Source organism: Prionailurus viverrinus, chromosome A1, assembly GCF_022837055.1.
Source record: "Prionailurus viverrinus isolate Anna chromosome A1, UM_Priviv_1.0, whole genome shotgun sequence".
NCBI classification, from domain to species: Eukaryota; Metazoa; Chordata; class Mammalia; order Carnivora; family Felidae; genus Prionailurus; species Prionailurus viverrinus.
The window spans coordinates 146,465,457-146,487,602 of NC_062561.1; the positions used below are offsets into that span (position 1 = coordinate 146,465,457).

Here is a 22,146-nt window from a genome sequence, read left to right on the forward strand (position 1 = left end):
ACTCCCAAGTTGATTAGTATGTGATGCATGGGAGAGGGCCCTTCCTTTGAAGGGGAAGCTGGATTTGTCCTTTGATCTGTTTGTAGTTGTAGAATGGGCTCTTTCAGAGTGGATCTTGTCCTGAGGCCAAAATGGGGAGACTCTTCTGCTGGATGAATGCTTTGAGGCTTTTACATCATGCTGGAAAAGCAGCTGTTACTACTACTGGAAGACCACCAGCTAAGACCAAAAAAAAAAAAGAAAAAAAAAAGAATGGGCCTCATGAGGAACATGCTAAAAATAGAGTGTTTTCAATGTAAGAAAAAAAAAGGTGTTGAAGAAAATTCACATTCCCTCAGGTGTGTTTATTGACGATTATATTTACATCAGTTTGCCATTCTTATTTCGTGCCATGCCTCAAGATGGAAGTTTGGATGCCAATTTCTTAGTGTGCAAGTTTTGTGTCTGCATATCCATGGTTGTAATCATAATGAATATACAAGGCTGTGTGCTGGGTTTTTACACTTAACATTATTTTCCAGACCCTTGCCAAGGAAAGCCCAGAGCTTTTAGAGGAGTGATCTGATAATACTGTAGTCATATTTATACCAACTGCCACCAAATCCGAGGAGAGCACGAACTTTCCTTAATGTAATTTGTTATGGCCTACTTTAATGGCCATTTGAGACCCAGGTATCAATTGTTGGAGACTCAGGTCAGATAATGCAGGCCTCCTCTGAGACATCGAAGCTTTGGCATGCCGCTTGTGAAAAGTTGCTGACCCTGCCCCAGCCAATCTGGAAAAGCAGCATCCAGGAACATAATGTGTTTACAAGCATTTGAGAGAGTCACCAAACCCCACCCTGAGCCCTAACCCTTCTCCATATATTTACTGTCCTTCACCAAGTCACTAATTCCCAAGGGCTGTATCCTATGGCCAAGTCCAAAATGGCATAAATCCTAAGCTAGTTGCCTAGAGTTTTTGTAAAGTCTGTGCGATGTTTTTGTGAAATATTCCCAAGGAGGATTTAATTCTAACATTAAGACATTGCTATTTAAAACATTGAGGGATTAGTCAAGTAGTTTGTATTGGTGGCAATTATATTAGTTTTATAATTTTGGAGGGAAATGTGGTAATAATATAGATCAACAGCTATATTGATATCCCCACTGTTTTTACTCATTCCTAAAATTTGATTATAAGGAAATAATCTGTAGTCCATAATACACATGCATGCATGCACAATGTATAATAGTATAAAACTGGAAAACGGTCTAAATATTTAACAGTGGAATAATTGTAAAGTCTATTATATCAACCAGATGGAATATTATATACCTAAAAAGAAAGTTAAAAGGAGTAAGCAAAATATAGGAAAGTATATACGAAATAATGTTACAAGGTAAGAAGAAAAAATGAATCACAAAATTATATATACACGGTGTACATAACTATGAAAGATAGGTAGAAGGATAGAGATCAATAAATTTGGGAAGCAATCAGCCTTTAAGAAAAAGGAAGAACAAAAACTTAAGGATGACTGAGTCTGAAGCAATCATGAGATTCATTGACTGCTGGTGTGAGAGGACATGTGGGAAAATAACAGTGACTTCTGAGCTCTGCCTTAAGTCCATGTGGAAAGCCTGTGAATTTCCCAGTACCAGTTTTCTTTTTCAGTTTTAGACTCTCTTTTTTGTGTCCTGTACTTTCTTGTCTAGAAAATACTGAACTATATCCAAGCTATAAAAATCAGTTCTTAAAATTCCAACAGAAGTTACTATGGAGAAATGTAAAAAAATGGATTTGGTTGGGAAATTGGATTAAAATATACATTTTTTTTATCCTGACATTCCTTACATTTTTAATAAAATATCTTTAAAAATAAGAAACTGCCATTCTTGCCCATATGTACCAGATTATTTCTCTCTCTAATATATGTTTGCAAATACCAGGATGCAATTATTGTCTGAAGAAAATCTGTGATTACAGTTTTATATAGAGGAGTATAATTTCTTAATACTATAGCCTGTTAGTAGCATTGTTTTTGTTACCTAGTTTCAAATTATTAGTAGTCTAAAAAGTGGGAAAAATATCTCATAGTAGCTAAATTTTTTAAATAATTTTTTTAAAGATTTATTTATTATTTTTGAGAATGTGCATGCAAGCAGGGAAGGGGTGGAGAGAGGGAGGGATGGAAGATCTGGATCAGGCTTTGTGCTGAGGGCAGCAAGCCCCACATGGGTCTCCAACTCACAGACTGCAAGATCATGACCTAAGCTGAAGTCAGACACTCAACTGACTGAACCATTCAGGTGCCCCAGTAGTAGCTAAATTTTTGTAGGTCATATCTTCCCCTAACATGTTTCATTATTAGATAAGTAATAACAGATTTATAATGGGTTTATCACCTCCTTAGGAATTTTCTTCAGGTAGTCTCTTTTGAGAGATCTTCTAAAAAGAAAAACTAATTTTAACTCAAATCACTGGGAAATCTGCTTCTGGGAGTAAAGGGAATCTTTTTTATTACCAAAGTTGTATAAGAAGCAGGAAGGAAATACATAAATGTTAGCTGTAAACTAGGGTGCTTTCATTAGGAATTTATATTGATTATATTTATCTGAAGAGAGCATTGTGATATTAAGAAATCATCTTAAAGATTCATCTGTATGCCTTTTCATTGCTTTAAAATTCTATTTGGCACCATTCTAAAAAGTGATTGTACTAAAAGACTGCTAGTTTCTTTTGTATTGCTCATAAAACATCTTCCTGGATGGTAGTTGCCGTACATTAATATCTGATTATCAATGAATTAGGTTGTTTTTAAGTTTGTTCTTGAAAATCCTTGAATTTTGTGATTGCTGATTCACCTCTCTATTATGCCCCAACATACCTAGCTCTAAAATATGGTCACTGTTTTAGTGAGTATCTCAGAAATAGACTCGGTAAGCCAAAAATGGTCACCATTATGTAATGTAGTGGAAGTGGGAAAAAAAGAATTAATGCTTGGAAAGAACAAGCTCCCAATTGTTTTCCTTTAAGACAAAAATAGAATAAATGTAATGCCTGCAAGTTGTTTCATGCTGAAGTGCTACATTTAGTCCTTAGCAGGCTTGGCAATGGCAGGGAGAGACTACGTTCTATTCTGGAATCTGGACATGAGTCTCAGCTCTATCATTTCTGAGTGTCATGACCTTGGATAAGCCACCCCTCTGAGTAATTTTCTACAAAAATGGGTGGAGGCCAAATAAACATTCTTCCAACACTTAGGGGTTTGACTAGAGACACACTGACAGTGTCCTCTACTGACACCATCACCGATCAGGTATTTTTAAAAAATGGATGTTTCTACCGGAACAGGACATTTTAATAAAAACGTTGATAGGGAACACAACAAGGCTTTTAAACAGAGACTTAGAGTCCTTTTTGTCTTCATTCAAATCTGCTTTATTTTTCTTTCTGTGACGCTATATAAAAATCTCATCAATATACAAAATCATTCTGAGCCTCAGATTTTCTCATTTTCTCTGGATGAGAGCTTTGATTAGCTTTTTACAAGTTCTTCATTAGTAATTGGCTTGCTTTTTTGTTTTTGTTTTTGGCTGTTGTCTCTAATAAGTTTCTGTTCTATCAAAGAATTCTTTGAGGATGGTCTGAAATACTCTACTCTGTGTTATGATACAGAATATTACAATTTAATATTCTTTATAAAATGCAACCAACAAGTGCTTTCCAGATTAAATGTTCATTTCTTCTTTTTGATGCTGGTGGCTGGGATGGGTTGTTCAGTCTTATCATCATGCCTGACCTAGTTGTGCAGCCGTTCCTATTTAATTAATAGACATTTACATAAGCTCTTTTTCCCCCAGCAAGCTTCATAATGGTCTTGTTGGTTATCTCCTTTCACCCTGTGAAGTACCAGCAGTGCTATTTCTATTTTGCATATCAAAATACTGAGAGATTAAATAATGTACAACAAATTGATAACTGAATAAGTTTGGGAGCTCAGAATTCTGGCATATTAACGGTGTTGCTTAAAGCAACAACCCGTATAGAGTCTATAAATATATTCAAACTCTGCTTTCTAATCCAGGAGTTGGAGTTGGGACTGTCAGCAGCTTAGGGAGGGAGCCCTTTGTAGATGTAGGCAGGAGTGGGAGAATTAGTTTCTGGACTCCCTCTGGAGCCATGAAAGGAAAGTTTTTTGTTAGCGGAGGAGGTGGTGTCTAAGAACTATTGCTGTGATGTTTGTAATTTTTAATAAAAATTCTGGGAAGCCTGGTGGCTTCTGTGCAGCATATGAATTTGAAGAACCCTCCTATTTTTTTTAAATCTGACTCTCCAAACATCATTAGAATTTTATTCCTAATTAACTGGCCAACAAATATCAACAGGTGCAACTTGAACAAAGCATAGCTTCTCTGGGCTCCCTCTGCCTCTCCAAGAACTGAGGAGACTTTCAGGGTATTTGGGCAAGACTTTCATTTCTTTCCCACATATATCTATTTTTAAATATTCTCTCACTGTCTTTGTATCTTTATCCTCACACACTCAGTGGGGAGAAGTCTGTCCTGGGATATTTCCCACCTCTTCCCCCCTGCCCCGCCACCTTTTTTTTTTTTTTATCTCTTTTCAAAACTATAAGAGGGGATTGTTTGTACTTCAAACCTTGCTTCTTTGCCTTGTCTAGGTGTTGATTACTTCCAGAGCATTCTTTGGATCTTATAGGGATCGCTTCAATTATGTAACAATGTCACCAACACAACAAACAAAAATAAATATTTTTTTCTTCTCTAACTAACCACACTTCTCAGTCTTTCTTAAAAGATGGAAATCTGGGGCGCCTGGGTGGCGCAGTCGGTTAAGCGTCCGACTTCAGCCAGGTCACGATCTCGCGGTCCGTGAGTTCGAGCCCCGCGTCAGGCTCTGGGCTGATGGCTCAGAGCCTGGAGCCTGTTTCCGATTCTGTGTCTCCCTCTCTCTCTGCCCCTCCCCCGTTCATGCTCTGTCTCTCGCTGTCCCAAAAATAAATAAAAAAAAAAAAAGATGGAAATCTGTGTGTCCCTTACTTAACTTCCTTTCCGCTAAACCTGGGGTGATCTCTTTCTGTCTTAGAGCCTACCGCCACAGGCTTCTCCAAGTCTTGCTCACTGTTAAGGCCTGGAACAGATGAAGTGCCATATCTCCAGGAAATCTTCGCTGCCCCTCCTCCACCAGTCAGAACTGAACTCTCCTTTGTCTGAGTTCCCATATTCCTGGATTTGTACCTTTTGAGTGGTACATAATCTGTTGTGTATGAGAGTGATTTCTGTAACCCTTGAATTGCGGATACCCTAATGAGCATGGGGAGAGATGAGGAGTGAAGAGAAGATGTCCTATTCAATTTGACTCAAGGTCCCTCTTAGCTCATGAAAATACATACCCCATGCACAGTCTGGTGTTTCCAACTGCATGGCACCCAACACAGTGTCATGGAAACCCCTCACAATACAGCAAGCATTAGATCTGCAGAATGACAAGAGGAGTTGAGGAGGCATCGGGATCTCACCATGAGTATCACTCCAGGGAACAGTCTTTCCATCCATGGGTTCTTGCATCTGGGCCGCCTCTGCAGCGTGGTTTCATTCTCATTTATTGGCGACCTCCTCTCTGGCCTCCAGCACTTGCAGGCCTTCCTCAGGATACTCTCTATCTCACAGTGGGGAACATCTCATTTTCTGCTAGTGTCATTGAGAACCCCACACAATCTTCTCTGGGGTGGGAAGCCTCCTGATGCCTCTTCTCCAAATGATGAAAATAAATAAATAAAATAAAATGAAATGAAACAAAACCCAGCCCACAGAGCGCATCTCTCTCTGCCAGCTTTTCTGGTTTCTGCTCACAAGTCCTACGATTCACCCCCCACCATCAGGCCAAATGACATTTCTGTTCTCCCTAGGGATCTGCTTTTCCATTCTCTTTAGAAATCCTAAGTAGAGGGGAGTGAGTGGTGAAAAACTTACTGACCTTTGGAATTCTCTCCCCTAGAGATGCAACTCAGGACTTTAGTGCTAGGGGTGCAGCTGGACTGTAAACCCCAGGAGTTGAGATAATGGGATGCTGTTTGATATCTTTGTAGTACCTAAAGCCAGACTATTAACCCCATGAGAGTAGATTTTGCTTCTGTCTTGAGTCTGCTGATATCTCTAGTGCCTAGAACAGTGCTTGGCGTATGGAATGATGCTCCTCAAATATTGGTTGAATAAATGAATGGTGAATGGATGGATAGATGGATGAATACTTAGCAAAAGTTTTACCCACAGGAGGTATTCAGTGATGTTTATTGAATGCATTAGTAAAGCAAAAAAGAAAAGAAAAGAAAAACACATGAACTAATATGGGATTGAGTTAAGTAGAAAGTGATGAGTGTATTATACATTTTAGTAGTGTTTCTTAGTTTCTTAAGGTGTCTGGATAACACACCTTAGGGGGATACTGTGGTGTGGCAGGGCATAGGCTAACTCAGAGAATTAAAATATGCATCTTGGTGCATCAGTTCTTTTCAGTAGTAATGTAGGATATTATCTTTTGTGTGGAAGCCAATAGATAGATTTTAGAATATAGTGTTACATAAGTTTCTATGGAGAGTTATTCCTGACTATGCCTTCAGACCCTCTCCTTTGTTCTTAGATGTACTTTGGAAGAAATATTTGGGAACACAGATAGTGAAGATTTTATCTTATCTGGAGACTCCTATAAATGTACAGAAGATTCTGCCCCTGGTTTTGTGACAAAGAGAAAGAATGTTTCTTTTCCTTTAACATCCCTACAGTGGCATTGGAGGCCACTGGTGCATTCCACACAAACATTCCCCTTTACAGAATAGGTTGCATATGCCAATAATTTATCTTGGTACAGTAGCATGTATTTGTCTATGCAGTCATTCCATTAATATTTATTGAGTGTCTACTAGGTGAAAGGCACTGCTATGGATGCTGAGATTGAAATAGTAATGAGAATGCTTTCTCTGTCCTCAAGAAATTACAGTATAGTAACAGAAGGCTCCTGTAAATGGTCGATTACCTGTGCAGAATGGTGTGGAATTGAGCAGTAGGCTTAAGCATGGGGTGCAGTGGGGACACAGAGGGAGGGCAACTGATACACGATTGGGGTAAAAGAAAGCTGAGATCTACAGTTCATCAGTTTGAGCCCCCAGTCAGGCTCTGCACTGATAGCATGGAGTCTACTTGGGATTCTCTCTCACTTCTCTCTCTGCCACTCCCTTTCCCATGCTCTCTCTCTCTCTCAAAATAAAGAAATAAAAAAAAAATTTTAAAGCTGAGATCTGTAGGAGAAAAATGGACATTAGTAGGTAGGAAAGGGTGGGAGGGTATTCCTAACAGAGAGAACCTCATGTACAAAGGCTTGGAGGCAAGAAAAATAGTGTTTGGGGAACAGCAAGTCATTTAATGGTAAACTGTACATAAATATAAGTAAATATCTAGTTTTCTAATTCTGACGTTTTTATTTATTTTTGGGACAGAGAGAGACAGAACATGAACGGGGGAGGGGCAGAGAGAGAGGGAGACACAGAATCGGAAACAGGCTCCAGGCTCCGAGCCATCAGCCCAGAGCCTGACGCGGGGGTCGAACTCACGGACCGCAAGATCGTGACCTGGCTGAAGTCGGACGCCCAACCGACTGCACCACCCAGGCGCCCCCAGTTTTCTAATTCTGAATAGGATTTTTAAACACAAGAATGATAAAAGAAATGAAAGAAAAATTATATGTTAAATTATCTAATGTTATATTCCCCATATAAATCATCATGAATAAAATTTAAAGATAATGAGAAATCTGGAAATTTAAATTATTTTTAGTAATTCAGCATCTTTTATGGGAGCAGGTATTACCTGTTTATGGACCACTATATTTCTAACATTTGAACCATTGCATGACTCACGGTGATGGTTGAGTGAATGAAAAGGATCAGTGTCCTCAAAAGGTACAAAAGAGCTAAAACATATTAATAATAAACCCCTGCAAAACCTCACTAGACAAATAGTCAAGAAAACATGAATAGACACTTCAAGTTGGGAGTCATCCTTGTTCTTTCCTATTTCTTACACAGCGTATTGAATCCTTTAGCAAATCTTGTTGGCTCTCTATTCAAAGTAAATCCCAAACCTGACCTTTCTCCCCCATCCACACTACCATCACCTAGTATAGGCCACCACCATATCTGAGTTACTACAACACGTCCTAGCTGGTCTTCTGCTTCTCCTTCTCCTTCTCCAATATCCAGACTGATATTTTAAACTGTAAATCAGAATATGTCGCTTCTTTTTCCAAAATCCCCCAATGTCTCCCCATCACACTCAGAATAAAAGTCCAAATCTTTTATATGCTTTGCAAGGCCCTATATGATCTTACCTTTTGGTTACCTTTCCAGTCTTCCTTCTGCCAGTATTACCCTACATTTCATCTGGCCACATTGGTCTTCATGCTGTTTCTGGAACACTCCGAGCACTCTCCCTCACTAGAATCTTAGTGTCTTTGCATTTGTTCTTCCCAAGCCAAAAATACTCATTCCCCAAAGAATTACCTGGCTTGCTCTTTACTTGGTCAGCTCTCTGCTGAAACGTTACCTTTGCAAAGAAGCCTTCCCTCACCAACTTACATGAAATAGCATGCCTCCCCATTATTCTCTATATATTAGTTTTTTTTTTCTCTTAACCATTTGACCCTTTCTGCTTTACTCTGTATAGAACATATAAAAAGAGTGAAAGATGTAGACCCAGAAAATTCCTAAACATGTTGAGTGTGGAATTAGGATCCCTTTTATTCCCTTTCCATCCCTAGGCACCAGAGAGAAGCATATGTAAACTTCTCTGGAAGGATGCATTTTTAATCCTAGGCATCAAAGAAATACTAGATTTATAGTTCTACTACCAGGTCACAATTTATTTTTTTTATTTAAAAAATGTTTTATTGGAGAGAGAGAGGGAGTGTACATGCCTGAGCAGGGGAGAGGGGGCAGATGGAGAGGGAGAGGGAGAGAGAGAGAGAGAGAGAGAGAGAGAGAGAGAGAATCTCAAGCAGGCTGTATGCTCAGCATGGAGCCCAATGTGGGGCTCGATCCCATGACCCTGGGATCGTGACTTAAGCCGATATCAAGAGTCAGATGCTTAACCAACTGAGCCACCCAGGCACCCCAGTCACAGTTTAAAAAGTACAGAATTCATAAGAAGCCATTAAAAGTGAGAGGTAGCAAAAACCACAAACTGTAGTATCAGATGCTCAAATTCATATGTTAAAAAATTTTGGTGCAAAATATAAAATAAATATGTTGAATATGATTCTTTAAAAGGAAGGGAATACTGACAGTATAATGTAGGAAGAAGAGACTATCAAAAATAATCAGGTAAATGTAATAAACAATCAAATAGAAACTTCAGAAAGGAAAGCGTCTAATTAGAAGGCCTAACTAGAAAGCAGATAAATATAGTTAAAGAAAGCATTAATGTGTTAGAAGACTCTGAAGAAATTATACACATTGTTGCAAAAACTAAAAGGAAGATGGTAAATATAACAGGTTAAGAGATACTAGGGAGAGAGGAGGAGAAACAAATGTCTGATAGTAGTTCCAGAAAGAGGGCCTAGAGAGAATGAAGAGTGAGTATTCACAAAGCTGTTGGTGAGAATTTTCCAGGACTGTTGCAAGGACTCTGATATTCAGATTCAGAAGGTTCAGTGAATCTGAGCAGGATAAATGAAAAGGAATCGACACATAGACACATTATGGTAAAACACTAAAGGGAAAGAGAATATCTTAAAAGAAGTGACAATTAGAATGGATAATTCACTTCAAAACAGAAAAGAAAAAAGAAAATGGAAGCCACAAGGAAATGGGATTATATATTCAAAGTGTTGACAGAATATAATTGTAACCTAAAATTTTATACCCACAAACACTCATTTTTTCAAAAATGGAGACAAAATAAAGCATTCACAATGTGGCACATTTACTACCTACAGATCTTCACTAAGAGGTGCTCTGAAGGATGTAGTTCAATGATAGTGAAAATGATCCCAGAATGAATATCTGAAGATCTAGGGAAAAAATAGGAAGCAAAAAGAATAGTCAAATGTGAGTAAATTTCAACAAACACTGAGTTCAAAAATTAATAATATAAAATTTATGGGATTAAAAAAGCCAAAGATACAACTGAAATACAACAGTAGTGCAGGAATCAGAAAGGAGTGATCAGAGTTAAACATTCCAAGTTACTTGAATTATTTGGGGAAAAGGCAAATAGATTGAGTAATTGTATTTTATTAAGTAAAACATTTACTTAAAGATTGTGGGATAACTATTAGAAGTTTAGAAATACAGCCTGTACTTTCAAATTAATAAAAAGAGAAAAAAAAAACAATGAGAAAAAACATTTGAACCTATACTGAATCTAAAGGAAAGCAACAGAGGAATACAAGTGAAAAGGAAAAGAAACATTAAAAATAGAATAAGTAAAAAAAGTCTAAAATAGAAAAAATAAAATAAAATTATATCAGTAATCACAAAGCCTGCAAGTGAACTAAACACTCCATTTAAGAGATAGATTATTAAGGTGGATTTCTTAAAGAATCTATGTTATTTTTATAGGAAATACATGCAACATAAGGACACAGATTGAAAAGCAAATAATTTTTAAAATGCATTAGGTAAGTAGAAAGTTGGTGTGGCTATATTTATAGCAGATAAAAGTTCTTTTGGGGGAAGAAAGCATAATCAGAGATAAGTATGATCACTGTATTAAAGCCTCATTCTCTGGATATATGCCTCCAAATAACATAGCTTCAGGACATAGAAAATGAAAATTGACAGACTTGAAGCAGAAATGGACAAATCAACTATTTTAATGAGAGATTTAAACTTCTTTTAGAAATTCGTAGATCAAACAGATAAGAATCTCGAAAACATGGACAGCACAATTACCTGGCTAGATCTAGTGGCACATGGGGAGCACTCTGGCCAACAACTCAAGATTACATATTCTTTATGCATATTTTTAAGTACCCATGCAAAATTAAAAAATTAAGAACAACAAAATAAATCCGAACAAAATATATACAGGGAAAAAATAAAAATAAGTATAGAAATCTGCAAAACAAAAGACAAAGAAACCTCAAGAACACCACCAAAAAACACATATGGCAGGACTGGCATATAGTGGGTACTTGGTACATATCTTTCTGTTCATTGAATAAAAAGCAATAGAAGACTATAAACATGTGTACATGAAAAGGTTTGAAATTCACCAAATAGTGATTAAATCTGAATTGGTCAGTCTTAGGTTATCCTGCTTTTTTTCTTTGTTCTTTTCTGTATTTTCTGAGCTCTCTGTATGTATTTCCCTTACAATTTTATGAAAACACATTATTTTGAAATAAAAGTAAGTAGATTTTTGCAGAGATGGACTACAGAGAGGATTAAATGTCCCTGACAACACCTCTGGTCAGTGGGGTGGGAAGGTGCAATGTAAGACCACACTTCAGAGGTCCTTCGCTCCCTACTACATGGATGACTTTAAGTGTAATCCCTTTGAACCCGTTCTCCAAGTGGCAACAATAAAGCCTTCCTCAAAGAATTACTCAGATAGGTGACCCCGTGCAAAGCACTTAGTACAGTGTCTCATACTGCAGACGTTCAATAGCCGTTTTCCTTTCCCTGCTTGAGGAAGCAGGCTTAGGGAAATATCCCTCTCCATTTCTAAGGAATATACCCTGAGTGGAAGGCAAATTCGATCAGTCTGGAATATGCAACTGGATGAAAGCTTCATATGTGAAATTATATTTGTGCCCTCCTGGAGAGCCAAGAAAATTAAGAAATGAACCAAGAAATTCATCTCCTTTATTAGATGTAAGAATGAAGGTGCAGTATTATCATTTCCTTGTGATAGTCATATCTAATAGTTCTGAAACCAATTCACAGTATTCATGTCAGACTTATTTTATGAGACATTTAACCATTGCTAAATTAAATTTCATAGGAGAATGTGCCTATATAACTCCTCTGGAGTTACAGAGATAGAAATCTGACCCATCATTTCTATTTTCACGGAAAACCATTTAGCAGAACTTTGTTCCAGTAGAAGTGTTTATTGAGTTGTAAGCCTAACACAGTTCACTGGCTGCATGTATTTCCACACTGACATTTTTCTCAGTGCAGATTTGCATCAGTTCATTAGTACTGACAGCAGATGGTAGTACTTTCACACAAATTTACCTTCTGAATTGATCTAAGAAATGTCACTAAAAAGATCCTGACAGTTTTGATGTTCTTCCATTTCTGAAAATGGTATGTTAAACAAATAAGGTGTAGGGTTTTAGATTTTTTTGAACTCTAGCTCATAATTCCTAAACTAAAAATGAAAGACGGCTTTCATCTCTGATTCTGGCTGTCTGAAGGAGAGAGTAGAAAATGCAGATAATGTTTCCTGATGGCATGAACCTTAAAAAATCTCCAGTGCAGAAAAATGGCTTTTGGAGAATATTATCCAGATTGATTGTCTACACTGATAAGACACCTCAAATTATTTGTAAATTCTCTACCGTAACTTTGAATATAAATTGTTTGGCTTGCAAGATTAGCTGATTGAATGTTACTGAAAAAATAGTATCAGCTCAGGTCATAAGGCTCACTTTGAATTCTGTCACTTCTGCAGCATTAACATATCGCTAAGATTAGCCACATTTTAAAACTATAGATTTGCCGTTAGTTAGGGTTAAATCATTATAAAATTGTCAGACAAGAAGACTTAATATTTGCTAAGTGAACGATGAGGGAAGATATGAATTCTAATCACATCGGGGAAACTTTTTATTTTTCTATATTGTATAATCATTATTATATTCATAATGACTTAAGGCCTGTATTCAGTAGTCTTATATATTTAGAAGCCAGGATTTTTGAGTATTTTAAAAATTAATTTTCCATCCGTATCTGAGAAGTAATTAATGGTTTGGTTAGTTTGCCACAACTAAGAGAAGCTGACACACTTGAGAAAGCATTGGGTGTTGGCCATATACAGTTTAACCATGGAAGTGATTATGGATGCTTTTGACACACTGCTAGAAGAGTGGCCATGATTAGCAACATATTTAAGGGATTTATTTAACAACAAAAAGGAGCTTTTCGGTTCTAAATGCTCTCAAAATCAAGGGACCCTGTTTTATTTTATTCATAACGCTTATTATTTTCTGGATTATTTTGTCTATTTATTTGTTCTATAAATTTATTGGCTGTCTCCTGCACTGGCATGAAAGTTCCCTGGGATCAGGGACTTTGTTTATCTTTGCAATACAGTGATCTCTATTACTATATCCAGAACTGTTCCTGGCAGACACATAAGACATGATCAGTAGATATGTGTTGAATTAATAAATACTAGTTTAAGGCATGTAAGGAGAGCCAGAATCAAGCTGGACGGGAAGACTTGCTATAGGCATAACACATTTGGGCTCTGACCCTAGGCTCTGCTTAGATTCGAATGGGAAGGAGGGGTGGGAAGAGAGCAGGAAAGAGGGAGCCCAGGCTCTGCTGTAAGAGTCAGGCCACTAGGCAGACTCTGGAGGTGGCGCTCAGGAGACATACACTGCCCCATACCCAGTGGATACCCCAGCCCTCAGCACACACATACATCCCCAAATATCCATACCCAGCGTCTCCAATACACGGTGGAATGGTGCCTCTGTTTCCTGTGAGCAGGTGTGTGCACATGCACACCAACATGAGTGTTTTGGGGTTGGAGGGTAGAGTTAGCAGCAACAACCACACGTAATTCTTTCCATGGATGCTCTGAGTTCAGCTTCTCCTTGGACTGGCTGACAAGAGGAGAAGAAGCCAGGAGAAGAAGCTAGGCCCCTAGTCCAAATCCAGCCAACAGGCTTGTTTTATTTGGCCCACTCTATGTTTAAAAAAAAAAAAAAAGTGCCAAAATTTAAATTTAGGAGATTTTACATAAAAATCTGGATTGCTAGGTTATTTTGACAAATGGGAAGACCTGGCACACTGAACCTACATTCCCACATGGCACAATTGGCTGGAGCAGAGTGGCAAGCCTAGCCTTGGCTGGGCACACTCTCCATTTCCCCACAGTCCCTGTCACCTGCTTGTGTATTTAACTGACCTCGCTCCTTCACGCTACCTGTGTGATCTTTGTAGGTATCTGTCCCAGGTTGCTTGGCCAGCTATAACAAAATACCACAGATTGGGTAGTTTACACACAACGGAAATTTATTTTTTACAATTCTGAAGTCTGAGATCAGTATACCAGCCTGTTCTCATAAGGACGCTCTTTCAGGTCACACACTTCTTGTGTCCTCACATGGCACAAGGGGGTGAACTAGCAATTAGGGGGCAGGATCTCTTTTATAAGGTCCAAATTCTCATTCCTGAGGGCTCTACCCTCATGACCTAATCACTTCCTAAAGGCCCAACCTCCTGTAATACCTTCACACCGGGCTTTAGGATTTCAACATATGAATATGGGGAGATGCAAACATTCAGACCATAGCAGTATTTGAGTTTGCAGTCTTTGGAGTAGTTGTGAATCTACAATGTAAACGATCAATAAATTTATTGTTATAATTGTTTTTGCATTGGTACAATTTGTGCGTGGATCACTCACTACATAGAAATCTCCTAGGGCTCCCCATTGTTGGCCAAATTATGTCCACATCGCTACACTGGCAGCGGTCTGACCTGTATCTTGGATCCAGTCATTCTCCTATGAAGGCAGTGGCGTTGCATCAAGTGAGTTTTGATTTACAGAAACGGCCCAATAAGCTTGGGAGAGACAGAAGGATAGAAACAGATAAACAGAGGAAACTCAGAAAGAGACAGACAGAAGTACAACAATTTAAATAATGCAAGCCATTCTCCTGCTTCCTCTCCCCTCCCCTACCATTCTACCCACTGAACATGTGCCTGTTGGCACCGCAGTGATGCTTGAAACAATCAACACATTGGCAAAGTTTACGTAAAAAAAAAAAAAAAAAAGTGTGAAAGATTTTGGTTCCCTTACAATGAGGCGAATGAAATACGTTGTTCACGTGGTCAGGCTACTGGGCTTCACAGACAGCCTTGAGGAAAAACCGGAGAATAATTACAGGCCATAGAGTAACATTAGTTGACAAAGAGAGGAAACTGATAAAATTTGTCTACAGTTGGTATTGTGTAAACAAAACTGTGTACCCTTCTATACTTTATCAATTCATAACTTCTTATCATGTGTGGATTATGAATTATATTTCAAAAACTGAAATTGATCTGTATCTTAATTTAGTAACTTGGAATTTAAAGCAAACTTTTATTTTAACAAACCAGATTGTGCGTTTTAACTTTTTCAAAGTAACTCACACTGGCATCCTGGACCAACTCTGATTCCTACAGGAGCATCCAATACTTGGGCAGCCTTTTTTTGTACTTCATCCCTGCAAGACGGATGATTTCATGACTCCTGTGTTAAAGAATTCTCAAAAAATCAATAGGTAAGAAACACCATCAAGATACATTGGCTTTTACTCTTATTTTAAAAGTGTAAATCTTTTTATGTGACTCTAAAAGCCAAGCTAAAAAAGAAATATTTTTTGTAATAATAATAATGGCTAATGTTTATTGATTTTTACTGTGTGCTAGGCACTGTTCTAAGTATTTTAGATATATTAAGACATTGGATTTTTATAACACCCCATGAGCTAATTTCCATTATTTTACCCAGTTTACAGAAGAGGAAGCTAAAGCACAGAGGAATTAAATGACTTGGCCAAGTTCACACTGCTAGTTAGATGGTAGAACTGGGATTTGAACCCAGGCATTTGTGCCTCAGAGCCATGCTCTTAACCACTGCACTATACTACCTTAGCAAATGCTGTAAATTTTAAGTGTAAAATTGGAATCATCAAGGGGAGTCAGGAGTCCCAGTGCCTTGACTCCCCTTTTAACTACCTTACTGGGGATCCTCAGTCCCTTTGGACCTCAAGTTCCTGTCAAGTAATGGAGCTGATATTTGTAAATGCTAGAATTCCACATGGTGGGCACATATCTTTGAAGACAGCTCATCTCTTCTGTTGGTAACTGATTTTCTACCACTCACCCAACTACAATGGAAACATGAGAGTTTCCTGTTTTTTCACTTGTTTCCTAGGAGTGTCAACTACATCACATCTTGGCTGAGCGTTGTAGGGCCAGTTGTTGGGCTAAATCTACCTCTAAGTTATGCCAGAGCAGCTTCTGAGGATGAATGAAATGTCCATCAACAAGGTAAAAAGGAAAGCCCGAATTGAATGGTTTGCCAAGACAAAGACCCTGTTATCTCTGTTACACTTAGGGTCTTCACTGGCCCCATCAAATGTTAAGTCTTCTTTCATCTTTAATAGGCTGAACATGGACTGTTTGTTTAGGTTTTCAGCCAGGCAGGGCCCCATCGTTTAGGAAGCATTGGACTTTGCTACAATAACACTCACCCAAACACAGGAGTGGATGGCTTTATTTCAGAATTGTAATAATTCTTTATTGCTCAGTTAACTTTCTTTTATTCTCTTGGCTTTTGTTTTGTTTTTGTTCTTAACTTTCTTCTGTTGAGCCAAAGAACTTAGAAAATTGTGGCATGAAGGACACCAAAAGTATACTTGGCCAGCCCCGGTTTTAATAGGACAAATACCGTGCAATATTTCGACTCACCAAGACTTTGACATGGATTATTTTTTCTATTGGAAGCAAATGTCTGTAGTAACTGATATACTGTATACCTAATCTGGAAGAATTTTTGGTTTGGATTTGCTTGTTTTGTTTTTCATTTTAACTTGCCCAGGGGTTGAAACTAAGACAAAATGTAATTGTCTCTTTAGACAATCTAGATCGGTGTCTATCAATGAGGAATGTACTTTAGAATCACCTGTGGATCTTTTATGACTATGAATGCTTGGGGCTATCTTCTGAAACAGCCTCACTGGGGTGGTTCTGACCCACCTGCTTCTGGAGAACCTCTGATCTGGATGTACCTTTAGTGTGGCATTTATTTGTATTGTTTTGGTCTCCCAATAGGCCTTTTCCAGTTCTGTATGAGCTCCAGCAAGCCTGACTTACTTTCTACCATTTGTCTGGACTTTGCTCCAGGCCTCCTGGTTGTTAAGAACATCTAGGAGACATTTGTTCACGAGACAGCCCACTTGGAGGAAGCCATGGGGTGAGAGGGTTATCTACTGGCCGATCACAGTAGACTGTGCCTGCACTCATAGTCTGTAGGTTCGAGGCTGAGCTCTCACACCGGGAGTGGAAGTAGAGAATGGGTTAATTCAAACTGCTAGAAAAGCTAAAAGTAAATTTTAAAATGCTGAGCTGCACATATTCATGCTGGGATGAGAGCCTGCTTACATGCTTGCTGGGCATTTTGGTATTTACCACTTAACATCTTTTCAACTTCTGCAGGGATTTTCATCACCCACCGCTCCCCCCCCCCCATCCACTCTCCCTAATGTAAACACAGATTTCTCAGCAAGTCATTTCTCAGACCATGTCATTTCTGGGGTAAAAAAACTAAATAAATTATAATAATATGTCATCTGGATGATGTACTCATTTGGAAATATTAGTTATCCTTTGCTACCAGATTCTGAGGGATAGTATCAATCACTTAGGGACAATGTTTTTGTTGGTGTCAGAGTTGTTTTCAAGTTAATTTTTTTTGGTCTGCTTGATGAAGACCTTAAAATTCATCAGTGGCAGAAAATAATTCTGAAAAGCTCTTGTAGGTTGTAGAGACCACGCCCCCCAGATAGATATCTCTGCTCAGGCAGCTCTATTTCTTTTCAGAATAGTTTTTGCTTTAAAAAAACTTAATTTTTGATTGATAAAAATTTCCATTTTTAAGAATGCATCTACATAACAGACTGTTATCCCAACAGTTATAAAACATTAGAAAATATTTTGTTTTGTCAAAGTAACAGCTCTTTCTCTGCAATATGAGGATTTTCCTCCGGGTTTCTTCTCCAGTTAATATAATGCAAAACCCCTTCAATCAGAAATAGTGCTGGTTAAAGCTACCAAACAGTATCCTAAACTGCTTTTGTGTAGCCTTGGAACACTTACTTCACCTCCTTGGTCCTCAGCTATGTGATTTGTGAGACCGACTGTAATTCTTGGTCTGTGAAATAGAAGTGTTGAATTCTAGACTGTGAGGTTGGTGAGCTGCCAGCTGTGTGACTTGGGCTAAATTTCCTAATCTCCTTTAGGCTTTTGCCATTTCTATTTTTAAAAAGCCCATTAACATCCATCCTACTCACCTACCAAGAGCAGGAAGGAGATCAAAATGCTAAGTCAACCTGAATGTGCTTCATAACCAACATAATGCCACAAGAGTAAGGGTGATCTGGGATAATTAGCCCCAGCTCGTATCCAGTGTCAGCATACATTCTCCCTCCCTCCCTCCCACCTTGTTTCCCAACACAAATGGGCCCCACCCCCCCATCAGGCGAGTTGTCTCCACCCACATCCTTATCTGAGTGTTGTTCTTGCTGGCTCCCACCTGGAAATGCTTCCTTCTCCATCTCTCTACTCAATTCTCAACCTAGTCTATATAATTCACTCTTACAAAGCCATCTCTGACCACCATAGCTCCCACTGGTCAACCTCTCCCTTCATTACTCACTGCACTTAGTCATAGTAGCATTTAATTTTCTCCCTTTCACTCTGATCGCCTCCTTAATGATGGATAATAAAATAACTTACCCACTTTCTTTGGTATGTTTTAAGGTAGCATGCACATGAGAGTTGTTGTCTGCCCTTTGTAAGTGATCCAGGGAAGGCTCTCAGTCTGGGGATTGGGCCAGCAGCTGTGTTGATCATTTGATACTATAGCCTACAGACTGGGGGATAAAAAACCCAAACTAACCATCTTCCTAACACAGATGTATTAAAATAAAGATGTATTAAAGTAAAGGAAGTTAAAACTGGGTTTTTGCATCCATTTTTCCTGAGATACGTATAGTTTTTATTCATACTCTCAAGATATTAGAAAATGGAGATCTGCATTGTCAGAACCAGCTCTTACATAATTCAAACAGCTGATATTCCAGTGAGTTGGGTTTTTTAAGGATTAAAATGTGAGAATAAGAATATGCAAATAATCAGTCCAGCAGATACCAACTGAGTTTCTCTTGTGTACCTAGCCCGGTGTTAGTGGCCAGGGATGACAAACAGAAAGACATGACCCTGGCTCATAAGAATGCCACAGTCCAGTGAAAAACACAGACAAGAAGAAGACTCAGGGACAGTAGGATGTGTGCTGTGGCAAAGGTGTGGAAAGCCAGCACCTGGGAAGGTTTGCAGAAGAGGAATGTGAGTGGAGCTGTGAAAAATCTAAGATTTAGCCAGGTCAAGAACGGAGGAAAGACCTTGAAAATGCATGGGGAACTGGCAAAGAGTGAGGCTGGCTCAAAGGACTGGGGCCAGGTCTGGAGGAGATTTATTGCCACACTAGAATTTGTATCTGGCCTAAAAAACAGAAAGAACCACTGAGGGAATGCAAGTAGAAGAGTTGAAATGATCGCTCTTGCATTTTGGAAAGATCCTGTATTTTTTAAATGATGAGTGTATATAACTAGTCACATAACTACTTTGTCAGTTTTTATCACAAGCAGGTACTGGCCCACAGGCTCTAGAAGGTAGGAGTGCATAAAGGGCTGGGGGTATGCCAAGGATATTTTTCAGTTTTTACCCAGGACCTTCCAAAACCAAACCTGCCAGTGCCTGGAATGCCTGTTTCCTGGCTGTGTTACCTGGGGCAAGTCACTGCACCTCTCTGAGCCTCTCTTTCCTAATGTATTAAATGGAAGGAAGTGTATTAGATCACTAATTAGTTATTAGTTTATGACTAGTATATATGTATATTTTTTATGAAATAGAATATGTCTAGGAAACATTCCCTGTGTTATCTTCTTTACTCTCATACTACTACACTCACCACACTTCTGACTCTAGATGTGTAAGTTTTTCACACATCAAATGATCCTGCAGTAGCAACTGGTGTCCTGCAATTCAGTTCAGTTCTGATACCATCTGCCTGGAATTAGCACCACAAGACCTCCCCATGTAAGACCCCAGGTTGTCACAAGTCCCAGGTTGTCACCTATATTTCTGACTGACCAACTATAAACCAAGGTTGCCATGACCTCCTCCTTGGGTTCAATAATTTGCTAGAATGGCTCATAACATTTAGGGAAACACTTACGTGTACCAGTTGATTATGTAACAAAGGATATGATACAGAATACAGATGAACGGCCAGATGAAGAGCTACGTAGGGCAAGGCCTGGAGAGTCCCAGGTGCAGGAGCTTCTGTCCACCTGGAAGCTCTCTCAAACTCGTACTTTTGGGATTTGATGGAAATGTCATCATGAAGGCATGAATGATGAAGAACTCTACTTCTAGCCCTTCCCCTCTTCCCAGAGGATGGAGAACAGGTCTGAAAGCCCCAAGCTTCGAATCAGACCTTGGTCTTTCTGGTGACCAGCCCCCATCCTGAAGCTGTTCAAGAGCCCACCAAGAGTCAGCTCCTTATATCAAAAGACACTCCTATCACCCAGGAAATTCCAAGGGATTTAGGAAGTCAGTGTCGGGAGCCAGAATCAAAGACCAAGTATTAGAAGAAATGCTCCTCATGTTCTCATCGCTTGAGAAATCACAAGGGTTTAGGAGCTCTGTGCCAGAACTGGGGGCAGATATATAAATAAATATATATATTTAAATATTTATATATTCTATTATTTTACAAATATATGGAAAAAATAGGTTGCACATGGTAAGGAATATTACTGTTTGGTGAAACTTTGGCTTCAGCTATATATACATATAATCTGTTTATATGGGTGTGTATTTCTGCGCGTGCAAGGAAATATATTTCTAACTCCAGGAAACAGAGATTTGAAAACTAATGGACAAATAAGCTCCCTTCCAATTCTAAGACCCTCTGATTCCCCCCTTATACTGCTGACCAGTAAGTTGCTGAAGGTTGTTCCAGAAGGATATAGGCAGTACTTAACTACTATTGTGCCCATGGAACTGAGCTATTTAAATATGCACATAGGTCCTTTTATAGGGCTTGTCTGTAAAAGCGCTTTCACATTTTTATTCTTAAATGTTGTAGTGTTCTTTCAAGCAGTACTGCAGTGTATAAAGCCCTTGCTTTTAACTTTTGTGTTGTCAATAGCGGCACCTAGTGGTAAAAGAGTCCTATTGCAAGTATCCTGTATTCTAAGCTGTTAAAACTGAAAGTGATTTTACAGATCACCAAGTCCCATTTTATAAATTATAAAAAACAAACTGGAAACTCACTTTTTTTTCCTACCCTGAAATATACTTTACATGAGAATAAATAAATCCTATGGCTGATTTATGATTTCTTGCATTACTTTGATGCTTTTAAAAAAAATTTGTTTATGTTTATTTATTTTTGAGAGAGATAGAGACAGAATGCAAGTGGGTTAGGGGCAGAGAGAGAGGGAGACACAGAATCTGAAGCAGGCTCCAGGCTCTGAGCTGTCAGCACAGAGCCTGACGCGGGGCTGGAACTGATGAACTGTGAGATCATGACCTGAGCCAAAGTCGGATGCTCAACCGACTGAGCCACCAGGCGCCCTAATGCTTTTTTTTTTTTAAGTTTATTTATTTATTTTGAGAGAGTCAAAGACAGCACAAGTCGGGGAGGGGCAGAGAGAGAGACTCCTAAGCAGGCTCTACACTGCCAGTACAGACCCTGATGCAGGGCTCAGACTCAGGAAACCACAAGATCATGACCTCAGCTGAAACCAAGAGTCATACGGTTAACCAACTGAGCCACCCAGGTGCCCCTGAAGCTTTTCAGTACCCAGAAGTCAGTTACAACTGAGGCAGAAATCTAAGCATACTCTGATAGGTTAATGGGAATTCATAGTTCAGTGTATCCACAGCCTTTGGTGCATTATTATTTACACATGCATGCCAGATTGGGGTTTAGCATGGTGCCTGACACATGGTAATTACTCAATAAATCTTTGTGGAATATTTGTATATGTGGCCGAATACTGAGAGGGGAAGGCTCCCATGGTCTTTCTGCAGGCACGAGGACCTGGACCTGCTTTCCTCTTTTGGG

General features: G+C 38.8%; 2 protein-coding genes across 21 annotated transcripts in view; one reads left to right on the top strand and one right to left on the bottom strand.

Moving 5' to 3' along the window:
• The window catches only part of ATG10 (autophagy related 10), a 260,981-nt gene that overhangs the window by 234,704 nt on the left and 4,131 nt on the right, over nt 1–22,146 (top strand). For 13 of the 19 annotated variants that reach the window (XM_047862227.1, XM_047862255.1, XM_047862221.1 and 10 more), the window contains one exon: nt 15,411–15,508. The exons of 2 other annotated variants lie outside the window; for them this stretch is intronic. In XM_047862227.1, coding sequence (XP_047718183.1) covers nt 15,411–15,508 — 98 coding nt within the window. Of the gene's footprint in view, nt 1–5,092; nt 5,152–11,731; nt 12,082–15,410; nt 15,509–16,164; nt 16,796–22,146 lie in introns of those variants that run through there. 4 more of the 19 variants (XM_047862174.1, XM_047862164.1, XM_047862184.1 and 1 more) reach the window with 4 other exon arrangements.
• The window catches only part of RPS23 (ribosomal protein S23), a 33,745-nt gene continuing 28,360 nt past the window's right edge, over nt 16,762–22,146 (bottom strand). For both annotated transcript variants that reach the window (XM_047862325.1, XM_047862330.1), the window contains exons 7-8: nt 17,177–17,183; nt 16,762–16,768 (exon numbers count right to left, since the gene is read on the bottom strand). The gene's annotated coding sequence lies outside the window, so the exon portion shown is untranslated. The remainder of the gene's footprint in view (nt 16,769–17,176; nt 17,184–22,146) is intronic.